The 19,118-nt window shown below is 41.2% G+C and overlaps 1 protein-coding gene across 3 annotated transcripts; it reads right to left on the bottom strand.

Moving 5' to 3' along the window:
* Positions 1 to 288: 288 nt before the first annotated feature.
* Positions 289 to 19,099, bottom strand: LOC124146507 (perlucin-like). 3 transcript variants are annotated; one of them, XM_046516824.2, is made up of 4 exons: positions 18,589 to 19,099; positions 7,974 to 8,071; positions 6,798 to 6,977; positions 289 to 614 (listed from the first exon to the last, which is right to left on the bottom strand). In XM_046516824.2, the coding sequence occupies exons 2-4, from the start codon at positions 8,029 to 8,031 to the stop codon at positions 391 to 393; spliced, it is 462 nt and encodes a 153-aa protein (XP_046372780.1). In that variant the 5' UTR covers positions 8,032 to 8,071; positions 18,589 to 19,099; the 3' UTR covers positions 289 to 390. The 3 variants fall into 3 exon arrangements, with proteins under 3 accessions (XP_046372780.1, XP_046372779.2, XP_046372777.2); XM_046516823.2 differs by lacking the exon at positions 7,974 to 8,071; XM_046516821.2 differs by lacking the exon at positions 18,589 to 19,099 and having other exon boundaries at positions 7,974 to 8,370.
* Positions 19,100 to 19,118: the final 19 nt, after the last annotated feature.

Here is a 19,118-nt window from a genome sequence, read left to right as displayed (position 1 = left end):
TAGGTAGACGATGATTTTGGTGAATTCAGTCGGACAGCTCATAAATATCGTTGGGAATACTTAGTGTTAACCTTTTTGAGGTTGCATGATAAGAAAACACATATCGACTTTCACTTGGTTAGCGATGCTCTGATTGGTCGGATGAAAGGTCGTTCTGACGTGTCCCGTAACGGAATGTCCTCCGATCTTTGTTTGAGCGGTAGCGAGAACTACGATCTGACTTTAATGAGACTAACTTGTAGACACAAACGTCATTACATAAAGTCAATAAAACAACATACGGTATGTCTTTTTATTCAGCAGCCATATGTCCACCAAGACTAACAATAGAAAGGAACCATTCAGTTCCACTGCTGATGGACATTGTTTAGGAAGAATATGGTTTCGAATTCAAATGTCTCTCTCACAAATGTAACGTTTTTCTTCAGAACCCTCTTTGTCACTCCACAGAAAGTCCACTTCCGGGTCTGCGACGAGAAAGTTTTTCCCAGAAAAATTCTGTGGGTAACCTGGACCCCATGCAAAGTACGTCATGACACGATCGTCATGGAGCAGCCAACGTCCTTCATTTACCTCATCCGATCCATCGAGGTGAAATTTTCTTGATATGTTATCTGGGGAGATAGAAAGCAATTTGGTCTAAGTTGAACAATGCTACTAGTACTTTCGTTTCAACTTGAGACATCCTGATATATACCTTAAATGCTCTCACGTGACATTCATTAGGATATACCATAATCGATGTTACGAGATAACTGTTAGAATTCTACTAGTCGCATCGGCAATCTCACAGCTATGTAGACGGGGAATTTTTAAATGTATGCAAACCTATGACATATTGGCATGTGAAGGGACAACTGGACATTTTCTTTTCCTACCTTGCCATGGTTTAGAATATTAGTTTGGTTTGGTTTGTTGCTTTAGGCCGCACTCAACAATACTCCAGCTATATGACGGCGGTCTGTAAATAATCGAGTCTGGACCAGACAATCCAGTGATTAATATCCTGAGCATCGAACCACACAATCATGATCGATGACATGCATCAACCAAGTTAGCGAGCCTGACCACCCGATCCCGTTATTCGCCTTTTACGGCAAGCATGGGTTGCTAAAGAACGGTTAAAATGAGTACACAAGAGTCATCAGAAAGATGACATATGCCCCCGGCAGCTGTCTGTAAAGTAACCACAAGTAAATGTGCAATTCTGTATGTAATGAGTCAAGAGTTGAGTGTTCTTGAAGAAGCATACATTGTTTACCCACAAAAGATCAACCATGGTCGCATCCATATGAAATGGAAAGTAAAACAAGTGTGTTTCTGTGGGTTTTTTTTAATGCAAACAAATGACAAATTACAAGAAACAATAACCAAACAAGCGTATTGTCAACGAAGTCGTCTATATCCCCCGCCCATTGTAAAACGTTATGGTCCCAAACCAGGTAACTGACCCAACATTTCTCTTAGCCCATGTAAAAAAAGCTGCAATGGAAATTCTAAAATAAACATTTCTAAAACTCCTTAATATCAAATGGCACCAGTTCAGTATGTGCTTTATATATAGACATGCAATGTTTGACAAGGAAATATTTAACAGTTTATTTGTTATACTCCATAAGTGAACACACCCTATATTAAAACTTAAATCCAACTTGTTGCCATGGAAACGTAAAAAATAAACATTTATAAAATTCCTAAATAGCAAAAGGCACCAGTTCAGTATGTGCCTGGTAGACATGCAAAGTTTTGTAAGAAAGTATTTAACGGTTTTTGTGTTACGCTCGGGAAATGAACACCACCCTTTTGTCGGGTCCATGTAAGTCCATAAAATAAAAATTTATAAAATTCCTAAATAGCAAAAAGCACAACTTCAGTATGTGACTGATAGATTTGCCAAGTTTCGATCAAATACACTGAATTGTTTTCGAGTTCTGCCCCGCAAAAGGAAATGATTACGGACGGACAGACGGACGGACGGACAGACAGACTGGCTGATCGCTATATCCCCCCGCATTATATGCCGGCGGGATAAAAAGGCTGACATTTAGGACGCCATGAACCCGAAGATGATTGTTTTACCATGTCCTTGTACTGTCTTTAACAACATCTTCAAAGAAAATCCGTTCATGTTGAAATATTAGAAACACGCTCACTGAGATCCAAAACAATCACACTTACATTGATACATTTTAACTTTTACTATTCTTTCAGTATTTGTTGTGAATTTATAATCATACCGTCAGGATGCCTTCCAACGTATTATCATACCGTCACGATGCCTTCCAACGTATTATCATACCGTCAGGATGCCTTCCAACGTATTATCATACCGTCAGGATGCCTTCCAACGTATTATCATACCGTCAGGATGCCTTCCAACGTATTATCATACCGTCAGGATGCCTTTCAACGTATTATCATACCGTCAGGAGGTCTTTCAACGTATTATCATACCGACAGGATGCTTTTCAACGTATTATCATACCGTCAGGATGCCTTTCAACGTATTATCATACCGTCAGGATGCCTTCCAACGTATTATCATACCGTCAGGATGCCTTCCAACGTATTATCATACCGTCAGGAGGTCTTTCAACGTATTATCATACCGCCAGGATGCCTTTCAACGTATTATCATACCGTCAGGATGCCTTCCAACGTATTATCATACCGTCAGGATGCCTTCCAACGTATTATCATACCGTCAGGATGCCTTCCAACGTATTATCATACCGTTCGGATGCCTTTCAACGTATTATCATACCGTCAGGATGCCTTCCAACGTATTATCATACCGTCACGATGCCTTCCAACGTATTATCATACCGTCAGGATGCCTTCCAACGTATTATCATACCGTCAGGATGCCTTCCAACGTATTATCATACCGTCAGGATGCCTTTCAACGTATTATCATACCGTCAGGATGCCTTCCAACGTATTATCATACCGTCAGGATGCCTTCCAACGTATTATCATACCGTCAGGAGGTCTTTCAACGTATTATCATACCGTCAGGATGCCTTTCAACGTATTATCATACCGTCAGGATGCCTTTCAACGTATTATCATACCGTCAGGATGCCTTTCAACGTATTATCATACCGTCAGGATGCCTTTCAACGTATTATCATACCGTCAGGATGCCTTTCAACGTATTATCATACCGTCAGGATGCCTTCCAACGTATTATCATACCGTCAGGAGGTCTTTCAACGTATTATCATACCGTCAGGATGCCTTTCAACGTATTATCATACCGTCAGGATGCCTTCCAACGTATTATCATACCGTTAGGATGCCTTCCAACGTATTATCATACCGTCAGGATGCCTTCCAACGTATTATCATACCGTCAGGATGCCTTTCAACGTATTATCATACCGTCAGGAGGCCTTTCAACGTATTATCATACCGTCAGGATGCCTTTCAACGTATTATCATACCGTCAGGATGCCTTCCAACGTATTATCATACCGTCAGGATGCCTTCCAACGTATTATCATACCGTCAGGATGCCTTTCAACGTATTATCATACCGTCAGGATGCCTTCCAACGTATTATCATACCGTCAGGATGCCTTTCAACGTATTATCATACCGTCAGGATGCCTTTCAACGTATTATCATACCGTCAGGAGGCCTTTCAACGTATTATCATACCGTCAGGATGCCTTTCAACATATAATCATACCGTCAGGATGTCTTCCAACGTATTATCATACCGTCAGGATGCCTTCCAACGTATTATCATACCGTTAGGATGCCTTCCAACGTATTATCATACCGTCAGGATGCCTTCCAACGTATTATCATACCGTCAGGATGCCTTTCAACGTATTATCATACCGTCAGGAGGCCTTTCAACGTATTATCATACCGTCAGGATGCCTTTCAACGTATTATCATACCGTCAGGATGCCTTCCAACGTATTATCATACCGTCAGGATGCCTTCCAACGTATTATCATACCGTCAGGAGGCCTTTCAACGTATTATCATACCGTCAGGAGGCCTTTCAACGTATTATCATACCGTCAGGATGCCTTTCAACGTATTATCATACCGTCAGGATGCCTTTCAACGTATTATCATACCGTCAGGATGCCTTTCAACGTATTATCATACCGTCAGGATGCCTTTCAACGTATTATCATACCGTCAGGATGCCTTTCAACGTATTATCATACCGTCAGGATGCCTTCCAACGTATTATCATACCGTCAGGAGGTCTTTCAACGTATTATCATACCGTCAGGATGCCTTTCAACGTATTATCATACCGTCAGGATGCCTTCCAACGTATTATCATACCGTTAGGATGCCTTCCAACGTATTATCATACCGTCAGGATGCCTTCCAACGTATTATCATACCGTCAGGATGCCTTTCAACGTATTATCATACCGTCAGGAGGCCTTTCAACGTATTATCATACCGTCAGGATGCCTTTCAACGTATTATCATACCGTCAGGATGCCTTCCAACGTATTTTCATACCGTCAGGATGCCTTCCAACGTATTATCATACCGTCAGGATGCCTTTCAACGTATTATCATACCGTCAGGAGGCCTTTCAACGTATTATCATACCGTCAGGATGCCTTCCAACGTATTATCATACCGTCAGGATGCCTTCCAACGTATTATCATACCGTCAGGATGCCTTTCAACGTATTATCATACCGTCAGGATGCCTTTCAACGTATTATCATACCGTCAGGAGGCCTTTCAACGTATTATCATACCGTCAGGATGCCTTTCAACATATAATCATACCGTCAGGATGTCTTCCAACGTATTATCATACCGTCAGGATGCCTTCCAACGTATTATCATACCGTTAGGATGCCTTCCAACGTATTATCATACCGTCAGGATGCCTTCCAACGTATTATCATACCGTCAGGATGCCTTTCAACGTATTATCATACCGTCAGGAGGCCTTTCAACGTATTATCATACCGTCAGGATGCCTTTCAACGTATTATCATACCGTCAGGATGCCTTCCAACGTATTATCATACCGTCAGGATGCCTTCCAACGTATTATCATACCGTCAGGATGCCTTTCAACGTATTATCATACCGTCAGGAGGCCTTTCAACGTATTATCATACCGTCAGGATGCCTTTCAACATATAATCATACCGTCAGGATGCCTTTCAACGTATTATCATACCGTCAGGATGCCTTCCAACGTATTATCATACCGTCAGGATGCCTTCCAACGTATTATCATACCGTCAGGATGCCTTTCAACGTATTATCATACCGTCAGGAGGCCTTTCAACGTATTATCATACCGACAGGATGCCTTTCAACGTATTATCATACCGTCAGGATGCCTTCCAACGTATTATCATACCGTCAGGATGCCTTTCAACGTATTATCAAACCGTCAGGATGTCTTTCAACGTATTATCATACCGTCAGGATGCCTTCCAACTTATTATCATACCGTCAGGGGGTCTTTCAACGTATTATCATACCGTCAGGAGGTCTTTCAACGTATAATCATACCGTCAGGATGCCTTTCAACGTATTATCATACCGTCAGGATGCTTTTCAACGTATTATCATACCGTCAGGATGCCTTTCAACGTGGTATTGGTTACTAATCGTATTCTACCAGTTCATAAGGATCGTTAACGTTTTTGCTGACCAAGTATAGAAAGTCAAGTGAGCTCATGTGTGCCGCCTATGGTCAACTCTATTTTGTTATACAATTGGAAGTCCAATGAGGCTGAAACTTTCCAAGAATGGCTCTTGTCATGGTGTCTCTAAATCTGCTCTTAGAAATTTTAAACATGGCGGCTGTGTAAGCCATAATGAAAATATCATTTCTATGTATCATTACGCCGCTTTTCGCAATATTCCAGCAATATCACAGCGGGGGACACCAGAAATGGGCTTCACACATTGTACCCATGTCGGGAATCGAACTAGGGTCTTTGGCGTGACGTGTGAACGCTTTAACCACTAGGCTGCCCGACCGCACCTGACATTTAATATGAAGCAAGTACATGTTGTATATTGTGGCGCATATTTCGATATTTTATCAATCTCTGCGTTTTCTAAATTTTGATTTGAACATATGCAGTTTTCAACAGATCGTTTAGAGATGATACTTTCAATATTTATCCCTTAGTACGCATAAATCCGCACAGACAAGCAAACAGTTCTTGGCCATGATTCTCTGAATAGAAGGGTTACACACTGGAGGATCCTCATCTGTCAATAAATGTTCATGTGTTTATTTGGAGTGGCCGATACGACATCCCCGTACAATGAATGACCTCTTCAAATCCAGACTGACAACCCAAGTAATATAACCAATAGTTAGTGCAATTTCATGTAATCAGTTAATATCTACTTTGGTGACCCACTTCTTTTGCAATAGACCTCTTATGTCACAGATTGAGAGCCCTTGCTACAAAATCAGCCACTGTATAACTGATGATGCAAACAAAATGCAATATCGTCTATTTTCGCCAGAAGCAATATAATCATATATTTTGTTCGTGAAAGGAGATGGTCAATTATATACTTTTCTGACAACACGTTTCGTCTTGACATCTACCTTGTCCATCGAATAATTTATTGTGAGGGTATATCCTGAGGACAAATTATTGTGTTTCCAGATTTATTTAAGTATGTGTATCAGGTCCACGAGGACGGGTGTGTGAAAATCGATAAGAACTACTGCGTTGTATTTATATTAAAGAGTTTCGATGCTGTAGCGTGATGAGAACATTTGCATGGCGTAGAATGAAGACAAGGAGAATTATGCTTACCTGACGAGGAGTTAATTTGCTTCCTGATGTGGTTTTGCTTTTCTGCATTGTCAATGACAATGAAGTGTTCCCCTCTGGAGTTACAGTCAGCCACACCGCTTTGGAAGGTCGTTCCGTTGAGGTGAATCTGGTAGCAGATGTTGAGCATTCTGTACTGGATATAGGTCAAGGGACATCCACCTAAAAAGAACACAAATGGACAGGTTAATGTTTGATATGCAAGAGGGATAAGATGCGATATTTTGAAGTTGTTTTTTTTCGTGTTTTCCCAAAGTTGAACTCTACCGCCACCGCTCAAGAAGATGTTCTCAACAATCCGCTTATGGCAACTGTTGAGAGACACCATAACTGTAGATCGCTTTTATATACAGGAGACAATTTCCTGACAAATAGTAGAATGGATTTGAAGGGCAAGGTTACTCTGACCGCCAAGGGTGCTTGTGAACATGAGTATTGACGACATATAGCTTACATGCATGAATGTCTGTTGTCTGACGCCGCACTCAGCAATATTCCAGCTGTATGATACGATGACATGCATCAACCAAGACAGTGAGCCTGACCATCCGATCCTGTTTGTCGCCTCTTACGACAGCATGTGTTGCTGAAGACCAATTCTAACCCGGATTCTTCACTGGACAGTTTTTAACAATCACCAACGATAAAGTCGAATTAGTTGAATGGCTTTTACATGTCATACAAAGTTGATTCGTGAAGATCCTGGTTAGAATTCGTCTTCAGCTTGTCGTAAGGGCCGATCGTTTCATATTCATTGTGTGTGTGCGCGCGGGGAGGGGAGGGCCTGGGATTCTATCGAAAACAACTGTCCCCGAAATTCTGGAAAATACTTATTTTGCTTCATATTGTTGGCAAAGAAGACATTGTCTGCCAAATAAATTACACAATGTGTTTTTTCGAAAAAACAACATATTAAGGCTCATAGCTATAATAAAACATATCAGGTTTTCCATCTGTTGCTGAAATAATATTGGGTATCAATACAAAACCCTAACATTGATGTCATCGTATCCCAATTGCGTGGATTGATACTCAAGATGTCAATCACTTGACGTCTTGTCCAGATTCGAATAAATTACCGACCACCGTCATAAGGCTGCAGTATTGTTGAGTGTGGCGCTACACAATTAACAAAGAAACAAACGAAAGTATCCTAACCTGTATTAATGCTGTAGTATACTGTACCCATCTCTTGTTCTCCGTCCTGGGACGACATGAACAACACGTCATGGAGCTGACACCGTCGGTATTCGTGTCTGTAGAACACAGACACACAAGCCTCGTTTTGAAGACAAAGACCCAGACAGGTAAATCTGTTTCCAATATTTGAAACTTCAGAGATGATATTGCTTCTAACAATGACGTCTGTGAATGACATCCATTTGGTTCCATAAGCAGTTTCAATAACGCAAGGTGAAGCATAGATGGTTACTGAGATGAGAATGAGTGTGAATAACATATTGTTTACGAAAAAACCCTACGTTAATTGTAAGACCTTGCAGAAGTTGTAGGAGAGTTACTGCCGGAAGCAATGATATTGTCTTGTACTGATAGATCCAGATCCAAAACCTTTTGTGAAAAAGTGGCGCCACCCTGGTTAGGACGATCCCATTTTTTAGACAGGTAGCTTGCGTGATTACACTTTATTATCACTGCTTATATATTCGAAATACTGGTTTTGTATTTTAACAATATCGACATGTACCATGAATTTAATGATACAGGAAAAAACATACCTCCTGCAAATATTGGACCTTACCACTCATTGAAAATTCATGTGGTGGATCATAATGCTCGTCATCCCTACCGTGTATGCAGGTAAGAGAAATCGATTAATTCTAACGTTCTCATAGGTTTGGTATAAATAACCTGTGACAACAAACTGGTTGATGAATATATAATGAGCTAATGGCAACGGTAAAAGTAAGGAGGGGCTGGTCACCCCATCCAGATAAGGAACCGTCGATTTCAGATATTCGGGTTGGGGGGAGGGGGGGGGGGGGGGGGGGGGGGGGTCGTTATCGGAACAATTATTATGTTACAATGTTGCAATTCGTTGCAAAAACTATCTAGGCTAATTGATTTAATTAAAGGTTGTATCTTGATTTGCAGCTAATGTATCTAGTCTCCATCTAAATTCCCGGCCCCAAGATGGAATATCAAATGGCTGAGTCTATTCGAAGGTCAATTATGTGTTACTGGGAACTTATTCTATCCCCGAATCCCCCAGGGAAATGTGTCTATAAATAATAGCAAGTATTCAAAACTACACGAATTACGCTGTCATTACCCTGTCATGCATTGTCACCATCTGTCAAATGACGGTTTGGCGTTTGATCTAAGTATAACAATACCAAACGTACTTCCAACCACCATCAAATACACAACAGATAATACTTAGGTATTAATTTCCTGATTAGATATAATTGATTTTAGATTTTAGTTTTGTCTGTTTTGAGTGATTTAGTTTTAGCCCAATACCTTTTTGACTGCGATGTATGTCCCGGCAGCTAGCGAAGCAGTGTATTTATATAGAGTTTCCCTGTAAGCTGGTGAGATTTCACGGAACAGATATGATAAAAACTTAAACATGTGTTTCCTTCTGAGTGTGCTTTGTTTGATGTAACTGTTAATAATATGGTGCTGAAAGAGATAAGTATTTGTGAGCAAACAGGACGTATGCATTGTTCGTAAATCAGGAATATCCGGTTCTTCAGAGGTATTATTCTCAGTCGGTCATTGACGTATAAACAACAGGCACTTGTAATGGCTCAACACTTCCTTACTAACACTGCTGGGGCGTTACGGTGCAGACACTACAGGTGTAGAGCGTGAAGAGATTTGTTTTGATGTCATAGTATTCGCTTTCACAGGCCAGTCGATGACCCTACTACATGTAGGTGGGCCATGAATAAGGAAAGCGTAGGTGTGAGTACGGACCACATTGGGTGCAAACTCCACTAAAAACCAAAATGCACATGGGAGCTTTTTATTACTATTTTATGTAAGAAGAAAAAAGTTATTACTGTAAAAATATATTATGCATATACATTTACCATATCAATATTAAAAACGTTGTTTATCAAATACCTGGAGAGATTCTTGGTCTTCCTACTTCTGCAAAAGCCATCATCTTTGGCACATAAATACTCATAACCCCCATCAATGATAGGTTCTATTGAGTGTCAAATGCAAGCCCCGGACCACAAAAGCCGCTTGGGACTTGTACCAGAACAAATTTAACAAAACCAAAATTCCTAAGTGAGTGAATTAAGATTTAACGTCTCACAAAATATTCCCAAGTAGCAAAAGGCACCCGTTCATTGCTGGGCTAATTTTTGATCAAGATCATATTGAACGGTCTTTAAATGGTGTTCCAGAACAAAACGTTCTGGAAGGACGTACAAATCGTATACCTAGATTCCTCTCCCACATCGTGGCAACCGATAAATATTGGACATGTCTACTTAAGTTGTCAAGACATTGTGAAGTCAGTGTCGTGCAGGGCACACTCGGTCATCCATGATCATCCGATGTACTAACCAATGTATACTCTGTGAGGAACGGTTCACGTCACAAGCATATTTTGCTTGACTACGTGGATTCGTAATGTAAAGCAGTAAGTGTGTAACATTTGTTTACCCGTCTTAGGAGGCATTTGATTTTTAAGTACTGAAAGAAATCGGTCATTTATCGTGACTATATGTTCACCATTTCATTGTATAAACCTGGAAAAAATAATTAAGCAATCTACTTGCGGCCTAGTGCAAAGTGCGTTCGAGATATTAGTATCCAATGATGTTTATTGCTTATCAGATAATTAATCATGATGAAAAAAAATGTATGAATTGGAACAGTGACATGGTTGGAACCGTGAAGAAAGACCAAAAACATTGTGGAATTTACTATTGTCGCGCAATAAATACTGAAATGCTTCAAACCAGTCTGTATCAACGGATCCTAACCTAAAGTCAGGGGATGCAAGAAAAAGCTATCGTCAATACTTGATGTAACCACCCTGTACACGAACGACGTTTGCTTGAAGTTGAGGCTTTCTAGCCCGTTCCGAATTTCAAAGCTGCAAGAGGTTCACGTACATTTTGGACAGGATGGTCTGTCGAACTAGACAGTTTTAATTGTACCACAGATGTTCTATTGGATTATGATCTGGACTTCCTGTTGGCCAATGACGCAAGCATTCCAGAAAAGTACGGGATCTGTGAGGTCAAGTATTATCATACACAATGACAGGTCCAGTGGCCACCGCATGTTTGTCAAAATGCGGGATAACTGCTGTCTCCAGGAAGTCATGCTTATATCGTTCGATCATAAGAGGCTAATTACATTTTGGAAATGCACTTAAACTGATTCAAATCCTATCTTACAAACAGGTTTCAGTCAGTTACCATTGGAGTCGAAACCTCCACCCGAACAACGCATAAGTATGGTGTGCCACAAGGACCCGTACATGGTCCCATTTTATTTACTAGTTTACCCCTGACCTCGGTAAACGTATCTCATCTACGGGCACTAAGCTGATGAAAACCTTCATGATTCCCGATCTGCCATCATACATGTAGAAGACTGATGAAATCAAATCTTGGAGGACTAAGAACATGCTAAACCTCAATCCTGACAAGATCTTCCTACTTATCTAACCTTATCCCGGTATATCAACCATCTAGATCCCTCCGCTCTGCTGAGAAACATCTCCTTAGTATTCATTTGACTAAACTGACAAGGTCTAGGCAGACGTCATTTGCCTACAATGGTCCAGCTGCATAGAACCGTATCCCATCACATGTGAAAGAAGCAGAAACTCTCAAGACATTCCTGTTCAGACTCTTTTATCAAATCAAAAGGAATGCCAACTGCCACATCTATACTGAACCGCAAAAGAAACGTCACCTTGGATAGATATATGAGAAACCTTATTTGTCGAAACACTGTACACATACTTTGAGACATATTAAAAAGGATTAAACTTGGCAAAACTAATCATCAAGGTTGAAATTAAAGTGGCGAATGTTCTTAAAGTCTCTGAGAAAATGGCCTCAAAAATCAGTATCTCGTGTGTCCGCCATGTGCATTGATGACTGCCGTGCAACGTCGATACATGGAATGGATGAGACGGTTGATGAAGGCCATAGGCACTTAAGCCCACACTCTGAGGAACGCCTGACGCAGTTCAGCTGCAGTTGTCGGCCTTGGTCGGACGTCATTCAGCCGTCTTTGAATCTCGTCCTACAGGTGCTCAATGGGATTTAAATTGGGACTGAGGGCAGACCACTGCATGGTCCTGATGCCATTCTGCTGGAGGAAGTCTCATGTTGCTCTCGCAGTGTGGGCACGGGGGTTATCAAGCTGAAACTCGTGGTTGCGGCGACGTGCCAAATGAGGTATGGCGTATCCGATCTTGGTGGATTTTTATAAGGAAAGAAATGGGTGAACGCACGTGCATTTCAATTTTCAACTCACGTGCATCGGGTTACCATGGCCGTTACCGTGATGCGTTTTGGTGATCGGTTTTATTGTCATCTGCTTCTTCTTTTTATCATCAAATTTCATTTTTCCGGACAAGGTAATGTTAAATTTTAGAAACTGACAAAAATTACCCAGATATCTAAATGACAACTTTACATGCAATGTTACTTGGGATGACGTTTCTCTTGCGGTTCAGTATATTTGTCTTATAGCTATGACCATGTATCAGCAGAGTGTTTCCCTTTTGATGTAGCACTGTGAGCATTAAACTGGTGCATGGAGTTAAGCGCATAACAAATGTACAAAGATCCGTGCGGATTACCCTGCACAGTGAAGTTTACAATTCAATATAACACATCTGTGCCATTTTTTTGTTATCAAATAGACATCCTTTGGCGAGCCTTAATAATGCTGCATCTTATCGCTGGATGTGTGACGTTAACTTTTAACTCACTCACTCTCGCTGACCTTGGCGTGGCATGTCCTTAATTTTTGTTCGGTATATCTGCACTATTTTTGAAATTACAGTGTGGTGACGTCCCTTTTCCTACAAGACATTTTTACATTTTTCCTTCCAATAATTGTTTTAAGTACGCATGGTTCATTTATCTTCAAGACTCACTGTCTGTATAACAAGATGGATGGCTTCAACTTTCCCCTTATGTCGAGCAATATTCCAGCAGCTCCAGCATTTGGTATCTACATTTTCACAAATTTTGAGGTACAATCGAGTATGCCCTTTCTACGGAGATTTCAAAGTGCCTCTTGCTCAAAGGATGATTCATTAAGGTTACAACAACCAAGCCTCAGTAAAGCTTCCAAAAGCTTATATAGGAGATATGTGGTGATATCGGATCCATTTCCAAACTTGATGCATTACAATAATGATATCTGATACATTTCCGGATTTTGACTCGTACAATATGTTCCCCTGTTGATTCAGGTTAACAATTGACTTTCCTTTACATGTGTTTGTAACGGTTGCCAGCGATGAAGCAGGATACGCTGACCCTTTCACGAACAGCTGGCTGATGTTATCGCTATTGGATAGTGATTTATGAACACATTATGGTATTGTCGGCATCGATTAGATTTCGGATACTTATGAATGCATCAGGCCCTGAAGGAGAACACACCCCTCACAGAGGGAAGGTGATCCCGTCTGTGTGCAATAACGTCAGTGAAACCGGATTGAACGTTGTGTACATCGACATGCTAAAAGTATCACCTTAGGTAAAGTGCTCTGAACCTAAACGTCTCCAATTATATATTCTTCAAAAAAAGAAACGCAAAGCCAGATGTGTGTGAGGTAGGGAAATACATTTTATAGAAGGAACCGTACAAGGTATTGAGCCAAAATGTTGTGGAGAGAACACTTGGTGATTGTAGTCATCTCAGTTATCGGTACATAGGAAAAGTCCAAGGTGAAGGTCAGCTACCATCAATAACGGGTTTGTCCCTTGTTGGAATCGATAGCGGCCTGACATATCCTGCCCATGGAAGAGACGAGTATGTGAATCACATCCTTGGAAATGGTAGCCCACTCGTCCTGCAGTGCAAATGGTAACTGCTGCAACGTCTGGGGTTGTTGTTGACGTCGGCGTAGCCGTCTATCCAATTCATCCCACAGGTGCTCTATTGGGTTCGAATCTGGGGATCTGGAGGGCCAGGGGAGAACATCAACGTTGTTATTGTGTAGACAGGCTCTTTTGATCCGTGCTGTATGCGGTCGAGCATTGTCCTGCTGGAAAGCACCGTTGCCGTTGGCTGCAATTAGGAGGACGTGTGGTGGGAGAATTTCGTTGATGTATCGTTGAGCCGTAATATTGCCCTGGATTTGGACCAAACCTGTCCTGCCATGATGAGAGATAGCCGCCCACATCATAACGCTACCCCCACAACACCTGTCCTGTACGAGGTTTCTAGCTTAACGTTTTCCCCCGACGTCTGTAGACCCGTGCTCTTCAATCACCTCGAAGGAGAAGAAATCTTGATTCGTTGCTGAAGTAGACATCTCTCCTTCGCAGTTGAGGCCATACCCTGTGTTGACGACACCAAAGCAGTCAGTCCTTGTTGACGATGTTGTCTCACTATGACGTGTCGAACAGGACGTTTTGCTCATGGACCTGCTGCTCTTAAATGGTTTCGTACGGTCTGATCGGATATTCTGCGCAGTACGGGTATTTGGGATGCGGTTGAGGTGGCTGTGGTCGTCCTATAAGGTAGGTGGCACAGTCAAAAGTAGTGATCTTGGGCGGGGATAGTTACTTTTGGCCGTCCCGACCTCGGTCGATCCCGTGTTGACCTATGCTGTTGAAACTGATCCCATAGCCTTGTGATGGTCCTGGGCGCTACATTGAAAACCCTGGCTACAGCTGATCGGGATTCCCCTGCCTGCAAGCGGCCTATGACGTTGTTTCTTTGTACTTCTGGTAATCTTGGCAATGTTGTTGAACTGTCACTGTTCGACTGACGCAGATGCCAGGCAATCAAAAACCCTGCACTTTAATACCGTTCATAGTATAGTGCTGCTGCACGTGCAGAACGTCCAGCTCTATGGCCCTTTTGTTAATGCACTGGGTGCGTTTTTTCCTAATCGTACGTGTTTCCCGATTAATGGTTAGCATGTCCTTGTCATCATTTTGATACGGGGAATTTCTCACTGACACTAGTACTATAACACATTAAACCTCTTCATTTGCACCTCTTGGTCCGCTAATTTTGCTTTTACGGCCAAAAATATCCGTATTGAGTTTCCTTTTGTAAAGAGTATATTAGGAATAGACAATTAAATATTCTGGATTAGGTAAGTCATTGATTATCGCCTTTATTAAAGTTTTGTTATGTGAAACCCGGGAAACAATTTATATTTAAAGTACTTTCTTGGACTGACATATTCCTTCCAAATGGTCCCCACTTTATGATCATTATAAATCCAAAGTACATTACAACTAGAATTTTACAACTTTGGATACCAGAACAATGGTTAAGTTAATGGCTGACCGTTGCCAACAACCACGTTTGCAGGGTGATGACTTCACGAAAAGTTGATGGTGGCCTAAATCCCGTATTTACTGGTATTAGACAGACTTTTGATCGCATTGATTTGATCAAATCGGGTGAGTATGTGAACTGGTCTGGGTTTTTTATCCTGAATATGTGATAGGTGCTCGTTGTTTCACTGTCCTTTCTGTCCTAGATGTATATTTCTTTCTCGTCAATATATGGGTGTAAATCGATAATGCCGATGTGTAACTTTCAACTTGCTGACTCAACGCACCAGAGACCCGGTTGATGATCATCCAGTCATCCTCCACGTCTGTCAAACACAGCGCACTCGCTCACCCATACATGATGATTTCGGTAACAATGGAAGCCGACGCTTTCATTTAAGAATATATTACCTTTGAAAAAGAAATAACCTGTCTTGATAAATCGTTCACCATTAACATTCAACTCGCCTGTAGAAGCACCATCCAATATGTGCATTAGTGCTGTACAGTTTTACTGTACTGGTATTTCTTTCATGAACACAAATTTTAACATTGTTTCCAAACAGATTCATTCTTTCCACAAAAATGTCATTTATTTCTTATTTTTTTCACAATTTCAACATGTCATATACATCTAGAGTTGCATTGATCCTTCTCTCGTATGACCTTTCAGCATGAACTCACTTTTTTATCTATCAGCTTTTCACATGATTTCAACCGTGAAGTTCTTTCTCCTTCTTCCCCTTTAATGATTATCTGTCTTCTATTCTCGCTGCTTTGCTATTTCGCACATCATTAGCTGTCAATTAGAACTTCCTCATAGCTATCAAAGAAGACTTAAATTGTCATTAGGCATGTTTACCATAAAACCTGTCTTGCAGTAGAAATCGCAGGCCTTTGATAGATTGTGTATTTTTACGCGCAACGCGACTTGTCTACTATCACTCTTTACACAAAGCAACAGCCTCTCTGTACTGGGTTGAATTTCAAAATGATGGTATACATGTTTCCACAACAGAAGCAGACAAATACGCGCTCTCAAAGCTGTGATCCACCATACTTCCAGCATGCTTTAGTCTGAGTAATGGCCCATTAAAAATGAAAGTAGAAAACAGAAAACAAACTGAGGGTCTCAGGGGGCATGGCTGTTTTGTTGGAAAAAGGGAGTTTTTCCTCTGGTTGAACTCAAATAAAGACTGCGTTGTGATACAAAAATAAACTGATTCTCCTTTTTTTCACAGAAAGAGCGTACAAATTTGTTTAAAAGCAGTGACCACAAAGACATCTTTTTTAGACTGAATCAAAATTTAACGTCACCTTGGCATCATTCAACCATATGGGATGGGGAATAGGACTTCTGCTAGAGGCGACTAACGGAATCAGGTGGTCAGGCTCACTGACTTGGTTGATGCATGTTACCGTATCCCAAATGGTGCATTGATACTCATGACGTCAATCACTGGATTGTCTCGTCCAGACTAAATTATTTACAGACCGCCGTCATGCAGACGGAATATTGCTGAGTGCGGCGTTATTAAACAACAAACAACCAAACAAACGAATCAACCATACAGCGACTCCTGTTTCGAAGCAGCCACACACAAGTCGCAGTGTGAAGTATACGTGTTCGCAGTGAAACCCCATTTCACTTCATCTGTAATGTTGCCATGAAAAGTATTTCATTTACATCAAAGCCTGTAAGCTTAAAGGGTAAGGTAGGAAGGTGACGTGAACATAATGTTTCAACTCAAGTAAAACCAAAGCGGTTCTATGCTCAATCAATATTTCATTAATCTTTTGTATAGTATCAACATATGTCTATTGTAAAAACTGATTAACATCTTGGAATTACTTTCTCATCATCAAGACAGCAAGTGGCCATGACACATAGATTGTTGCATAAGATCAACTGAAGCGATATGAGGAAGCTAAAATATATAAAAAATGGACATACCCTGAACCTTATATATTTCTTACAACATGAATTAGATTAAATATTGAATATGCCTGCGCAGTATGGGATGGTTGTTCGCAGCAGTAATGTCAAAAACCTCAATAGAAATTTGCTGGAATTGTTTAGGTCTTCCACAGTATACGCTGTTAAAGAATAAATATTATGAGACTATGATTGGCAAAGACAAACGATAACCGTAAATTGGGTTTGTTTTATAGTCTTACTTCTTCATAAGGGGCGGTCGGATAGCTTAGTGGTTAAAGCGTTCGCTCGTCACGCCGAAGTCCCGGGTTTGATTCCCGACATGGGTACAATGTGTGAAGCCCATTTCTGGTGCCCCCCGCCGTGATATTGCTGGAATATTGCTAAAAGCGGCGTAAGACCATACTCACTCACTCACTCACTCACTTCTGCATAAAAAAACATTCAGGACATGCTTCCTGATATTGGTTACGCCAATAAGACGGATAATTTACGAAATTGTCACAAAAGTATGCCAATAGTCACTAGAACAAACAATTCGAAGATTATCATCCATCCACTTAAAAAATGTTGAATACCTTTCCAACTTCAAGATAAATCTTAAAATATGTACAACGACTTTCGTTTTACTTGTATATTACCATACAAAATATACGATTAATCACTCAAAATAAAAGTTAGTTATATACTGAAACTGCCAATGCCACTAATGTAAATTTAGATACAAGATAATCAGGGCTCTCATCAATATCTTCCAAATCGATTCTAAGGATATCTAACTGGGACTTTACATCAGCATTATCAGACTGTTGTCCATTGAAAGTGACATTCAGTCTCCTCTTTTCAGTAATTTGTTTGCTTGATTTCTGACAATAACTCGCTGCTGTTTTCTAGTCTACTGAGTCTTGCAGTCGTGACCGAAATCGGCTAAAAGTCTCGCATCTAGAGTCAAGTTCATCATACAAGATAACAAGTAAGCAGTGAAATGCGCTGAATGTCATAGTGTACGTTTCAAAGTTTGTAGTTCAATATATAGCTCTTGGAATCAATAGATGTGATTCAAACATCCCCTGAGAATTAGTTTACTTAATGAGGTGAGGTGAGGTGACATGGAATTCAATGTCGCTAAAGTGCTAGGTATTGATATCTTACTCAGGCGCTTGAACTTAATGCCAAACATAGGATGAAAGACTCAAGGTCGTAGATGTTATAGTTCGGTGGAGTAGCTAAATGGGTAAACCGTTTGCTCGTGACGCTGACAGCCCAGGTTAATTGTATGTTATAAAGATGAGAAGGAAGGTTAATATAATTTGTGAGACTAAGAATATTGTGGAAGAGGCTACACGAAGAGCTTTGGTACCTTTTTGCTGCAGGGCTTTAATAATTGCTGTGTGTTCTTCCTCCATACGTCTGTGGTTAAGGTGGACCTTGTACGTATAATCTGCCGGCTTGGGGTGAAGGCAACAACCCGGCCGCCCAGCTGTCCCTTGACTTATGTTGGCAATCCGTCGGTTATATTTATTTTTCGCATGGTCTCGATGGCGCGGACGTTGTTGGCTCCGCGCCATTAGAGCTGAGGAAACATGGCCGACCATACGATGGTGGCAGCTGGGCAGAGCAGGCAGATATGTCGCAGATCTTAATATATAGAGTTGAATAAATGCTTGGAGGTCACCTGACACAGGTCGTTTGACGCAAGTTTTATGATAATGTACGACCTGCATGGGCCCCTCTCCGCTAGAAGCTGGCCAATCCACCCCTTGAGTTCTTCCCATCTGAGACCTCCCCTGGCTGACCATACCACTCCCCTGTCAAGGCCGAGGTTGCTGCGCTGAGGCCCAAGATAGCTGCGCAGCCTGGCACCCAACGATCCAGGCTGGCCCTGTAACC

This window comes from Haliotis rufescens, unplaced genomic scaffold, assembly GCF_023055435.1.
Source record: "Haliotis rufescens isolate VD_foot unplaced genomic scaffold, xgHalRufe1.0.p SCAF_23, whole genome shotgun sequence".
Taxonomy (NCBI): Eukaryota; Metazoa; Mollusca; class Gastropoda; order Lepetellida; family Haliotidae; genus Haliotis; species Haliotis rufescens.
The sequence above is the reverse complement of the archived record's forward strand: the minus strand, read 5'-3'. Positions and strand labels throughout refer to the sequence as shown.